Source organism: Camarhynchus parvulus, chromosome 17 (assembly GCF_901933205.1).
Source record: "Camarhynchus parvulus chromosome 17, STF_HiC, whole genome shotgun sequence".
NCBI classification, from domain to species: Eukaryota; Metazoa; Chordata; class Aves; order Passeriformes; family Thraupidae; genus Camarhynchus; species Camarhynchus parvulus.
The window spans coordinates 7,685,550-7,699,416 of record NC_044587.1 but is presented as its reverse complement, the minus strand read 5'-3'; the positions used below and the strand labels follow the sequence as shown (position 1 = coordinate 7,699,416).

At 50.0% G+C, this 13,867-nt stretch overlaps 1 protein-coding gene across 1 annotated transcript in view; it reads right to left on the bottom strand.

The window, feature by feature from the left end:
• The window catches only part of ASTN2 (astrotactin 2), a 353,207-nt gene that overhangs the window by 150,846 nt on the left and 188,494 nt on the right, over window positions 1–13,867 (bottom strand). The window contains exon 12 of the mRNA XM_030961750.1: window positions 184–350. Within this exon, the coding sequence (XP_030817610.1) occupies window positions 184–350 (167 nt within the window). The remainder of the gene's footprint in view (window positions 1–183; window positions 351–13,867) is intronic.

The window sequence follows — 13,867 nt, the reverse complement described above, 5'->3', positions numbered from 1 at the left end:
AAAACCTGCAACTGCCTGTTCCAGTGAGCACTTTGTTTGTCTTTCCTGACCAACGAGTAAAGTGTAAACCGATGAGTTTTGTAAGAATCTATAAAAAGCAGGCATGCTAGAATAAAAACAGTTTGAAGTGCTGCTTTGTATTGTGACCATCTCAACTCCGACAACTGCCTAGAGGGGACTCACCCACAGAACATGAAGATGGTGCTGGAGGAGGGGTCGTGGGGCAGGGGCAGGGTCTGCTGCAGGCACAGCTGCTCGCAGCCGCCGTTGAAGCCGTCGGAGCAGTCAATCCCTTTGGAGTAATCGTAGCACCCAGTGCCATCCTTCATGGGCCGCAGGTCCTCGGGGCACTGCAGAGACACAGGACACAGGAAAGGTCACCTGGGCATGCTCCCCCACCCTGGAGTCCTTGTGACTCCCAGGGCACAGCCCATCCCAGAGCCAGTGCTGCTGAACTCCCATTCCAGCGGAAGGAGTTTGTCGTGAGAGATGATGGGGAAGCATCATCTCACATCATCTCACACAATCCTTGGGAAAGGGGCAAGGATTTGGTCTGCTGCCAATGCATTCCCCCTCATCCTCCCTCTGGAAAAGGGTGAAATCCTTGGGGCAGCAAAACTACACAGAAATAAAACCTAAGCCAGCATGGGGTAAAACTTCACAACCCTCTGTGTTTGCTTCCTGTTCCTCCAAAATCCAGTGCAACACAAAAATAAACACCTCAACACCTGGGACCAGCCCAGAGAACCATCTCAGTGCTTGGGAATGACCTAGAAATCCATCTCCACCCATGCCAGGCAGGTCAGCAAGCGTGGCCCTGGCATCACACCCAAAAGGATCTTGATGCCCACTGCGGGCATGACCAGCCCATGGCAGAAGCAGGACTGGGGGCAGCCAGGATGGCAGCCCAGGCTCTTCAGTTTTCCACAGCTGAGGGAACCATGGCTCTAATTTCAAATTCCAGTTCCCCAGCTTGTTTTCCTTGCCCCAAAAGATAAAAGCCAGCCGATGGCAAATGCCATGGATAAATTGTCACCCAGATTAAAGCACACTTCCATTTTTGTTATTTATCCCTTTTCACCAAACAGACACGCACACAAACAACAACAAAAAGGCCAGTCCTTGAAAAAATAAATAATTCTTGTCTGGGAGCAGCTCACAATTAAAAATGCATTATGGAATTTCTTGAAGATGAGTTAGACTGGAGATAGCACAGGTTGTGATGAAGGCAGCTTATAAATGGCCTCTGTCAAGCAGAAGAAAGGTTATAAAACTGCCATACTTTGTGCTTAAAAAAGAAAATCAGTTTCCTATGTGAGCAAAATGCTGTACACATTAATAAAAGTTCAGGACACCCTGGACCTTGTGTTCACTGACACTGGCAGGGTCCTGACGGGAGATGGGCTCCTGAGCCTCGCTCACTCTTGGCTGCTTAAGAAGCAAACAGGGACAGCAGAAAGGGGCTTTAGGGACTCCTGGGCCACTCTGAGCCATCACAGAATCCTAGAATGTTTGGGTTGGAAGGGACCTCTCAAGCCCATCCAGTGCCATCCCCTGCCATGGTAGGGACACCTCCCACTGTCCCAGGTGCTCCCGGCCCTGCCCAGCCTGGCCTTGGGCACTGCCAGGGATCCAGGGGCAGCCACAGCTGCTCTGGGGCCTGCCCACCCTCACAGGGAAGAATTTCATCCTAACATCTAATCTAAATCTCCCTTCAGTTTAAAACCATCACACTTGTCCTACCCTGCTGTGAGATCCATCCCCATCTTTCTCTCCACCTCCTAGAAACCCTGTGTCACTTCCCGGCAGCAGCAGCACCAAAACTGCTTCTGCCCCAGCTGCAGCAACTGGGCTGTGTTGATCTCTGTGCCAGCTGTCCCTCAGATCCCTCACTGCCTCCTGTGCCCTCAGCTCTAAAATTTGCAAACCTCGGCAGCATCCTTGGGGACGCCGGGAAAGGTGAGAAGGGAAGGCACAAGGTTTTTCCATCCAAAGGATCTTGGCAGCAAAGGGCTCTGGAATAGGATGCTGTCCATCCTTGCAGAGCAGACAAGGTCCCAGAGACCTCTGGAATTAGCAGCAGGAAGCAGCAGAAGACCTGGGATCAGGAGCCTTTCCAGATGCACACACAGAACAACGAAGGAGGAGAGGACACTGAAAACAATCTGTGCTTTCCACCACCTTGGAGCTGCCTGGAAAACAGCACCAGGATGAGTGTTTGTGAATGTGCAGATACAGCTCTTATCTGCCGTGCTCTCCTCCCTGTCTGCTGTAAGAGCAGAGCTGTGCAAATTGGCAGAGAGGATCTCCCTGGAGGGCACGGGGAGCTCTCCCTGCAAACAGCATCTCTGCTTCACTGCATCCTCCCCTCTGCTGCTCCCCCCACATCCACAGGGATGGGGGGCACAGCGCTCTGCCCAGGTTCTGGAGATCCTGTGGGATATCCCAGGGCGCTGAAGGCAGCTGGAGGGGACTGTAAGGCAGCAGGAGCTGCAGGACCACAGCCAGAGCATCAGTCACAGCTGTCACTTGGAATTCTTGCCTTGGCACAGATCCATGGGCTGAGCTCAGCACCTTCTCCAGCCCACAGAGGAAGAAGATGGTTCTTTCCCTGTGACTGGGTTAGTGGGTCAGCAAAGCCCTCCCTCCCTCCCTTCATCCTGCTCTGCTTGAGGCCACCCTTGGGATATTCCTCCAGTTTTGGCTCTTAACCACCACGAAACGTGTTTCCTTTCAGTTCATAATTACGCATCCTAATAGTCATTAATTACAGCAGGCAAATAGCTCAGCACAGCATTTGCAAAAGAAAGCACTCCTGTCTCTCCACATCCATCCCCGCTCAGAGCAGAGCTGGCTCTCCAGTCAGCTGCTGTGCTGCAGCACAGAGCTCTCCAGGGACAGAAAGCTTTGGGAGTGAAACCCTGGGATGTGTCCTTGCTCAGGAGAGCCAGGGGAAGCAGCAAACTTGGCAGTTTGTACTGGCCAGGCAACACCAGCCTCTCCATGGAGGGTTTTGCAGGGATGGATAGGTGGATGAAGCAATTACTGAGCACAATAAATCACAGAATGGTTTGGGTGGGAGGGGACCTTAAAAATCAGCTCAACTCTCCTGCCATGGGCAGGGATGCCTCCCACTATCTCAGGTTGCTCCAAGCCCTCTCCAATCTAGCCTTGGATATTTCCTGGGGCAGCCACAGCTTTTTTGGGCTTATAAATCTTTGTAACACACCTCCCTGCCCCTGGAGCAGAGGATTTCCCATCAGGATGTCCCACCAATAGATCAGAGTGGGGGAAAACTGAAGTCCATTTGAGTGCAGCTATGTTCTTGCCCACAGGAGTCAGAAATGCCCACGGAAAAAGGCAGTTTGTGCTAATCCTGACTCCCTGATGGATCAGCTTGGGCTTCTGCATGGGCTTGGAAAGCCAGCACTCACCCTGTGTACACAGTGCTTTTATAAAGGAGCAGATCTGTTCTTGCTGACATTGATTTGCCTGGCTTGGGCAGCAGAGAACCAATAATTACGGTGAGTTTTAATCAATGCCCCATCAATTTAGGTGCAGTTCAATTTGCAATCTGCCTTGGCAGTGACACAGGACGGGGGGCTCTGTTGGAAAATGATTACAAAATCAATAAGCAGCTGGGTCAATAACTCTGTCTGGGAGAACACGGGGGGCACGTCCCAGCCTGGTGGGAGGAAAGCTGGTGCCCCAGCAGGTCCTGGGCAAACACCTCTGCACACCCCTCATCCACACATGGATTTATTGAGCCACAGAAGCAAAGGGACGCCACACAGAGATTGAGAAAGAAAAAGCAGTTTGTGGTTTACCATGTTAGACTCATATTGCAAATGTTCACTTCCAATTCCCAGCCCGTCCTTTATCCATGGAGCTGACCAGGAAATACAGCTCAGAGCTTGGGAAAAGGGTCTGGTGCTTAATCCATGCTATGGAGAGGAAAAGGAGACCTAGGGGGAGACTCCAGCTCGCGGTGTGCTCAAAATCCAAGGAGAAGCTGTTACCATACAAATATAATTCCACGGTCTTGCAAACCCACTCCATCTATGCAGAAGTGAACTGATTTCTCTGTGCCGACAGACAACCCTGAAAATTGCTCTCGGCATTGGAAAAGAAAAACTTTCTTTTCTTGTGTGCTAGCACTGATAACACAGGTCCTGAAGGCTAAACATGACCCTCAGCTCCAATGCCCTGACCCTGCTGCTGCCAAGGGGTCTGAGGAGAAGGAGCCACCAGCAGCTCCACGTGGTTTGGCTGATGGCACAGTTGGACACCAGCCCATCCCCTCCCATCCCAGAGCACACACAAGTCCTTATTCCTGTGATTGCAGTCAGCAAATGAATTTTGAGTACTCACAGGGAATGGATGTGCTGAATAGGAAGTGCTATTTTTATCTGTTGTTTTGCAAAACAGGCTTTTTTCGCTTTTAAGTGACGTCTCCAAGGTGACACCACGGAGTGGCAGATTTGGCAGGGCCTGCTGCCACATGCCCACAGCCACCCCTGGGAATACACCAGATCCAGCCTCACCAACACACAGGGGCTGTGGTTTGGAACAAAAATGGGATGTGCCTGTGCCCACTGTGCCCGCTGGTGTCACCCCAGCACAGCGTGTGGCACTCTGTGACCTCCTGCCACCAGCACTGGGCTCAGGTCCTCTGCCAGCAGCACCAGCAGCATCCCCAGCACGGCCAGAGCAAACACAATGGGAGGAGGATTGTCACAGACATCTTTTATGGAAAATCCTTTCCTTAGGATTTTTCCTCCTGAGAAGCTGAGAGGCCTCAGGAACAAAATGTAAACAATGGTTATCTGCTGCTGTGGAATGCAATAGGTGCATCTGTGATTGGTCTCATGTTGGTTGTTTCTAATTAATGACCAATCACAGTCAGCTGGCTCAGACAGAGAGCCGAGCCACAAACCTTTGTTATCATTCTTTCCTATTCTATTCTTAGCTAGCCTTCTGATGAAATCCTTTCTTCTATTCTTTTAGTATAGTCTTAATGTAATATATATCATAAAATAATAAATCAGCCTTCTGAAACATGGAGTCAGATCCTCATCTCTTCCCCACACTGAAAACCCCTGTGAACACGGTCACAGAGGATCACTTCTGGGGGAAGGAACCAGAACCCGTGTGAGACTGTGCCTTAGGAAAATAAATACCTGGCCAAGTCCCTGCTCATGTAAAGTAAAAAAGAAGCCTTTGCTCACTTTCTCGTTTGCAAAGCTCGTTAGCAGCAAGATGGGTGAGGGGTCACTGGAAGGCAAATCATTCCTGACACGGATCCCCCAGGTGGGAGCACATCCACTCTCCTCCATCTGAGTGCCTGCCAGAGCTGCTCAGCTCAGCTCCTCTCCTCCATTATTAAGTTTAAAAAACCAGAATACTTTATTAAGTGTTTCTGTAGAGAGTAAACTGCCCTTTTTGTTATTCCACTCTGTTTTCTCAACAACAGCAGCCTTCTAGTCAGAGCCTTCTGTGTCAGGTGCTGCAGGTGATGCTCTGGGTACAGATGAAGGGAAGCTGCCACCAAACCCCACTCCCAGTGCTGCTCCAGGCACCATTCTCATGCCTGGATGCCTCCAGAAGTGAGACCCAGGACATCAAGCTGCATGCCTGGCCCGAGGCAGCACAATCAGCTGGTGGCTCAGTGCCACAGAGCACCGAGGAGCATTTCCAAAGGCCCTAATGACCCCCCTTAGTGCCCAGTCCTCACCGAGGAACCTCCTCAGCGTGAGACAGAAACATTAATCCCAGACACTGCTAAGGTACAAGCAAGTGCCAGCATCTTAATGAGCTCCAGTCTATGCACTGGCATGTGTTTATTTGCTTGTTGGAGCTCAGAAATGATACAAATGCAGTAAACCCCTCTGTGTCCATATATATATATTTATGTATGGACAATTCTAGCTTATTCTGCCTTGTTTTCTTGACCCAGAAGGCCCCTGGTGAGCAAAGCTCCTCAGCAGCAGCAGGACAGAGCTTGGCTGTATGCTGCTCAGTTCTCTGTGTGTGAGATTCATCCCTCCTCTACCAATATTTTGATAAAACAGGGCCAAAATGCTGGTTGCTAAAGGGCTCTCCAGAGCCTCCTCAGGGCAGGGATGTCCCCACCAACCCCAAAGCCCTTCCTGACACCCCACTGAGGGGGGAACATCCTTCCCAGAGGGGAACATTAGAACCATTTTCTGAAATAACAGTCATTATCTTCCCACTCTTCCCCCTCCCCGCTCCTTTTCCCTTCCTTCCTTTTTCCCTTTAAAGATCATCAATCATTATTTTAGCCTCAGAAAAATCAAACCCATCTGTCTTGCAGGCTCCTGAGAACATGCTGCTTGTGCTTGTCAGCCTGGTCCCTCTGTGAAAGTGGGATGGGGGAGATGAGGCAGCATCTCCTCCCCTCTGCTCACCATTCCAGTGAACCCTGCAAGTCACTGTGTGTGTGTGAGTGTGCACCTCAGTCCCAAGAGGGAGGGATTCGTTTCAAGCAGCTGGTGGGATGCCTTGCACACAGGGAGAAGTGTTCCTGCAGCAAGGAAAATCTGCTGCCCTTCCAGAAGTCACCCACAGCCCATTTTGGGGTGTGCAGGCATCTCCTGCCTGTCAGGGCATTTTCAGTCACAGCAGAAGCTGGCACCTCCAAAAACCTTCAGGAAAACAGAAATTCAACCCCTGCCCCACCTGACTCACCCATCAGGGTGCAGCCCAGCCACAACCCTACAGACCAAATCCCATATCCCAAACCAATCCCACAGCCCCGGCCAGCAGTGATCACAGCACACGGAGCATCCCAGCCTGGTGAGGAGCAGAGGGGCACTGGCCAAGCCCTCAAGGAACACTGCTGGAAAAGCCACTTCTGGAGCAAACAGGGCTTTTATCATCCAAACAGGGCTTTTATCAGCCAAACCTCTCCTTCCCTGGGCAGGCAGAGACCTCCAGCTCACCTTAGTGCTTCCTGAGCTATTCCCCTTGTTTTAATCCAGCCACCCTTTGTCCATGAGGTGCAAAGCAAAGGCAGGTGAGTGGTTTGCTCCCACTCACCACCAGCCCTGACCCCAACAGCCTCCTCCTCCTCCTCTTTCCTCCTCAAATCCCATTTTCAGCACAGGTATTTACCTGGATTAATGAGATAAAATCCAAAACCACAGGTTCCTTGGAGGGGGGCTTGCTGTTGAGCTCGGGGGGCTTCTGCTTCCAATCACAATGTGCAAAAAGGAGTCAGCTCCTGCTCCTGGGAGCCAGTGAGACTTGAAAGGGATTAGGAGAGCCTGGTTTCCTCATCTCCCCCGTTGGTGTGCATCTCTCCCATAATTAGCTAGGTGCCTCTCAAGGGAGGGATGGGTAAGTTTTTATTTTTCAATGAACAATTGTCTGTCAGAAAAATGCAGATTTGATGAAGCTTAAGTGCTTTGTGAGATTCCATCAATTACATCTCAAAACTCATTGGGAAATTAGGAGAGCATTTAATTTTGACAAGGTTGAAATGTTTTGGTTTCCATCACCTAATTTTGTTTTTATTTCAGGCTGTACACTGGGATAAGGCAATATAAAACAAAGCTCCAGATGATAACGGTGGAATTAAACAGTTCCCTCCCCTTTATAGAAAGGAAATGTTTTGAACCAAAGTATTTTGGAATTTTCATGTATGTGAGGCATTTCTGCACAGCAATTTGGTTTTTGCTGTAACTCCCCATCATCCCGTTTCCCCCCAGGAAAAAAAAGTTCTCATCATCACCCACATAATTTCAAAGCATCTCTCCATGGTCTCTAAGCCACCTCTGGGTGGTTTCCCTAAACGTCTCCCATGCAAAACCATGGCACTTGTGCTGGAAGGAGGAAATTAAAGCAGGAGCACTGCTCTGCTCCTTCATTTCTAATCCCATTTCTCCCCAAAACGGTTACACTCCTAAATTAAGCCATTTCTCTGCCACACTCTGCAGCAGTGAGGAGCAGCCCGTCATTCTGAGGTGGGAGAGAGCAAGGCAAGGATTAGCCCCAAACAAGCTGTGCTAAGGCTTACGTGCCTGTGTGGACCATGCCAAATTCCTCCTCCTTCTGTGTCTAAAGAGGCTGGGACCAACACCACACCAGTGTCACTGCAAGACACAACTTCATTAATGACTCTCTGGTAGATGTTCTCCCTCCTGCATCCTTCTGAGCCAAACCCCCTCCTTTGCGATGGGCTGACCCCACCATCCCAGGGAAGAACAGCTCAGGCCATTCTTGTAGGCTAACAGCACTGTTTTCTTGCTCAGACTAGAGATAAATCTCTGCCAGAGGCATCTGAGCCTGTGAGGATGAGCAGGGTTTCATGTCTGTACAGAACAGCAGCACCCAGCGCCCAGGCTGGGCAAGGCTCTGCCAAGGTGGGATGGCTCCTGGAGCCCAGCCCTGCTTTAGCCCTTCCACATCCACCTGCAACACCCTTGGCTCTCATCAGCACTCTAATGTGACTTAAAGAGCTAAGTCACCATCCTCTGCAGGCACACAGATGCTGCAGAACCCTCAGCCCACGCCCCCTGCTCCCTACTGCAGTCAGGCTCTCACACCTTAATCAAACAAGGCACTAATTCTGGTCATTCTTGGCCCAGGACCCCGAGCTGCCTTCCTCACCCCCAGTGAGGCAGCTCATGCCCTTCTGCTTCTCCAGGTGGTCCTCACAGTGAGGAGACCCCATCCTGGAGGCACCATGGGGCTCAGACACCTGGAGCTGCTGCTGCCTCCTTCTGCAGTGATGCTGAGGATGCCAAAATGCACTGGGAGAGAACAGAGCACCTCCTTGCCCAGCTCAGGTGCTAAGACCAAAGCTCCCATTCCTTTGGGAAAAAACCTCACCCCTCTTATTTTCAATAAGGCTGCAATCCTGCCTTTCTAGGCTCAAAAATGCACTTGGTCATGGGACAATACATGGAAGCAACCCCCCTTCCCCTCAGGTGGGTGAGAGGATTGGCACCAGGGAGTGAAGCCAATCTGAGAGACAGCTGGGGAAACCTGAATTTAAGCCATGATGCAGGTGTTTCCTTCAGTCTCTCAGGGCCAATTCACAGGTTTTCATCTCAAATTATAAATCACCAACACATGAGGGTTAAGCATTTTCCCTCCTTCAGCATCCTCCCTCCAGGCTGTGCAGCTACCACAGTGCCAGCAGAAAAGTTCAGCAATATTTCCTTTATGGGATATAGTCTGAATTATTCCTCTAGCACACTTTCTCCTGGTTTGCTGTGATCCCTGCAAGATGGTGCAAAACACACACGGGACTCAATGTGCAGAGTCACTGGCTTCAGAGAAATTCACTGGGATTTGGTTTTCTTGGGAAATTCCCACAGCTTGACCAGATCCATCAGCAGTTCAAGAGTGCAGCAAGAAAAGGCAGCAGGTTTTCTAGAGCTTGGGGGCTGTTTGGTTATGTTAGGGTTCAAACACAAGGCTCCAGTTAGCCATGCCAAGGTCTTGGCAAGGTTGGAGCTGATAATTCTTAAAATCACCTGAATAAAAAAAAGGCCTCCGATAAGAAAAGAGCTGCAGAAACCCTTAATGCACTCATGCCATCTACTGGGTGCACACAAAACTAACAGAAAACCACGAGATGGGGGAAAAAGGGATCCCATTGGGGTGGGCAGGTGGGGAGATGTCACCTCTGTGGGTGGGAACCCTGCTGGAGAAGCTTTAGGGTCTTCAGGTGATTCCTAAAAAGGAGGATTTTAACTGAGCAAAGCAACTCACTCATTCATCCCCAAAATCAGCCCAAGGAGACTCAGCCAGGCTCCAGCACAAGCAATCCACCCTCAACTTTTTAACTGAGACCTTTTAAGGCCAAACAATTAGGTGATGGCAGAGCCCACACCACTAAAATCCCAGAGATAAATGCATCCCAGTCCTTGCAGAATTACTGGAAGCCGTACTAAGGGCACGAAGGAACTGGTAACAGATGATGGTTATACATAAAAGGAATAAGAAATCTTTGAGATTTGTGCTGCTCCCTGGTTGAGCCACTCAGCTCCAGCTCTGTGGTGTATTAATTGCTTACAAGGCTGCATGTATATTTTATGCTCAGTACCTGCCTGGAACATTTGTTGGATTTAGCCTTGATTGATGAACCACTGATTATATACTTCTGTGGTCCTCAGCAAATTAATAAACTGTTGACTGGTAGAGATTAACAACATGTCATGATTTCTGAATTTGTGTTCAGACTAAAGCTGGAGCAAACCTAGTGCTAAAATTAGTAGGCAAATGCTCCCTGAACTCTATAAAAAGGGGATAGCTTAATTAAATTACATCCCGATATTGCCCATAGCACTTACCAAATTGGCAAATTGAGTTCACAGCAGTTCAGCTTCAAAACTAACTGACATCCCTGAAATTTGCTGCACATGACCCCATCCTTTCTTGCTCTGGAAGCCCAGCTCACACCCAGCAGGCTCCAGGAGCAGGAGTGGGATGAGGAGGGGCAGTGCAGGAATGGGCAAAGAAAGTACCAGAATGTCTCAAACTGAGCCTGTGTGAGCTCTGAGGCTCCACTCTCAGCCCCTCTGATCCCACTCAGTGCCATGAGCACCACCCAGAGGTGGGGGCAGTGCTGCCAGACACCCATTAGGCTTTTCCCTGGACAATGGCCACGGAGCACGGTTGGAAACAGGGGTGTGGGAACCCAGAACATCCCTCTGGCTGTTCAGGACAGCCAGGACCCCTGCCAGGGGGCTCAGAGACCCTGGCACAGAGCCCAAAACACCTGTGGGTTTGATTATGACCCGTGGAGCAAATTACCAACCTTAGATGAAGATCTGCAAGCCACAACAGTTTAGGTAGAATATTAGTGAAGTTATCATGGGGGGGAAAAGTAGATTTTGGGGTTTTTGGTATGGGGGTTCAGGGGGCAAGATGGATGGAACTGGGCGTGTCCAGCCTTTCTCCTTCTTCTTCTTGGCCTCCATCTTCTGCTGTGCTGGTGGCACTTTTGGATTGGTTTAGAGTAGAAGCTCACTGTGTAACACAGGTGACAGGTATTGGGAAGTAATTGTAAACATTGTACACGTAGTTTTTAGTATAAAGACATAACACTGCCCTGGGGGCAGGCAGAGTGCCTGGAACTGTCCTGCTGGATGGACCTCAGCAGGGCAGGAGAAAATTTTATAGATAAGGAACAATAAACAACCTTGAGACCGAGAACTGAAGAGCTCCAACTCATTCTTCAAGTGCTCAGGCTGGGAAAAGAGACTTTTAACATTCTTGGGGTCACAGCGACCTAAAAAGATCCCAAGACAAGGGAACAGCTCCTTCCACACCTCTCCTCACACCCCTCCTTTGCCAACAGGTAACCAACAACAGCTGATGAGAATAAAACATTGCACAGGGCTGGGAGAGCTGGAAAGCAGCATGGGTTGGGGAGTCCAAAGGGAAGCAGGGAGACAGGGGCTGGGGTGGGATGCAGTGGCTGTCCCCACACACCCCTGGGCTCTGCTGTCCTCAGGCTGGCACTGGGGAGCTTCACCCCAAGGCTGGAGAGGGACAGAGCAGCCTCATGCTCCTGCAGTGGGGAGAAAAAGGGGTGAAGAGCCCAGTGGGGAGAGACTGTCTGCTGTCCCCATGGGATGCACGGCCCCAGGAGCCTGCTGTGATGCACAGCATGGGGGTTCCTGTGTCTCCAAGTGTCACCTGTCACCCACAGGGAGGGGATGGCCTCGGGGAGGATGCTCCTGCTGCTCCTCCCTTGTCCCCTCACCGTACACGCTCCTTGCTCTTTACACACAGCCTCAGTCAGGCATTACAGAAGCTGGGCTCTGTTTTCCCCAAGTGACACGGTTTTCCTTTTCTGCCTCTCCTCCTGCCAGACTAGGGCTGTAATTTATTGACAACTTCTATCTTAATATGTCCTGACTTCAAAAAGAGGCACCACTTCCCAGAGGTGTGAGATGATCAGAGCCCTGATTGCTTCTGACAGTGCCTGTGCAAGGGTGTTGGCATTCAGAGCAAAATAACACTCAAAAAAAGGGAGAAACACCCCAAAAATACCAGAAAGGCAGTTGTTCCTTGGGAAAGGGGGTAAAGAAAAAAATGGCAATGGGAGAAGAAAGGAGGAAGGGGAGAGGAGCAGCAAGGGGGAGATGGCACCAGGTTGCTGGTGACACATCAGACTGTCATGCTAAATGGCCTTAACAAGCAACCTGAGAAGGGGATAATGAAAACACCTCCCCCTCCGGGACAGCAGGGCTTCAGGCTGACCTTTCCCAGCTGCCGTGTACAAACATCTTCAATAAATAAAGAGACACTTACCTCCTGTCTCTGCTGAGACAAGAGGGATGTGGTGAGGGGGCCCTGCCTGCAGTGCTGTGGGGGTTCCAGGGGTTTAGGAGCAGTGAATGTGTGGTGGAGGGGCTGGTGGAGGGGGTGACAGCTCAGGGGTCACTATGGCTTGCTGGCAGGCAGGGCCTTCAACAACAGACACAAAGGGATGCTCCAGGTTTGCCCCACTTCCCAAGGCTCTGTCCTGTGTCTCTGCACGTCATCCTGGATTCACACAGGCTCCTCAGGCAGGGAAGGGATGACTTTGATGTCTGGGTGAGGTGCTGAGCTCTGCTGCTCCCAGCTGGAAGCACAGCAAAACCCCTCTGGGCATCGGTGCCTGGGAACAGCTCCCTGGAACTGCTCACAGCTAGGCTCTGGGTAACCTGGTCAGTGGAAGGTGTCCCTGCCCGTGGCAGGGGGTTAGCACAAGATGACATGTTGGGAAGGATGAAAGCTTGACAAGAAGGTCTCACAGATATGTATGCTTAGCAGAAAGATTTTTAAATGTAGAGTCTGATGAAGGAATAGAGATGGAAGTGAGTTTTGATAGAGAAGAAAAGAATTGCTGAGCCAGTCTTACTGGATAACCAAGGAGGCAAAGGGTGTGTTAGTTAGAAGGGGTTTTTATGGCTTAGAGCAAAGGATAAACCCACCCCAAACAAGAAGATGTTTTTACCAAGCAGAGATACCACAGGCAAACAAGCCTGCCAATGTTGCAAGTAGAAAAAAGGTCTCAGAATTTTCCAGTGCAAGAAAACTGAAAAACAACTTCTAGCTTAAACTGTAATGTACAAACTTTTAGTGATTGGAGAACAGTAACATGAACATGATAATTACAGTAGTTATGATAGGCTGTAGATAATAGTTTAGGTATAGATTGGTTCTGCTGTATGAAGATGCTGAGCAAAGAAAAGTCTAGAATGCATTGTAACCAAAACCAAAGGGTCTCCAGGCTGCCGGCAGCTGGAGCTGACAGCTGTGGGCACAGCTCTGTCACCCAGGACCCTGGATGCTGTGACACCTTGGATGGAATAAACTGCATTTTGGATACAATAAACTGCATTTTGGATACAATAAACTGCATTTTGGAGAGCCCCTGGAGTGCCACATCCTTCATTCAGCCTCTTACAATGACCTTTAAGGTCCTTTCCAACTCAAACCCTTCTAGGATTCTATGATTCAGAGCTTCTGCCCAAAACTAACGGTCTAGAGTCTAAGATCTTCTGGACTCTGCAAACCTGGGACTCAGTGGATTGCTTGGTAAGACATCAGCATGTTCAGAAACAAATCAAGCTTCTGAGGGTGTCAGAGATGCCCAGAGATGGATAGGCTGGGGGGATGCTTCATTTTCCTCCTGCACTGGGAAGCACAAAGCAGGAAAAAAAGCAAGGCAGTTTTCCACCTGGCATCTTAACAAGCAGGAAAACGACCACCAGCCTCAAGCTTTTTTTCTTTTTCTTTTAATTTTTTTTTTTTTATTTGCTCATCTGACTACCTGGGCTGCTTCCCTGCAGTCCTTAAGGCACTTGTGCTTTGCCATGAAGACCCCAGGACTGGGGGAAGT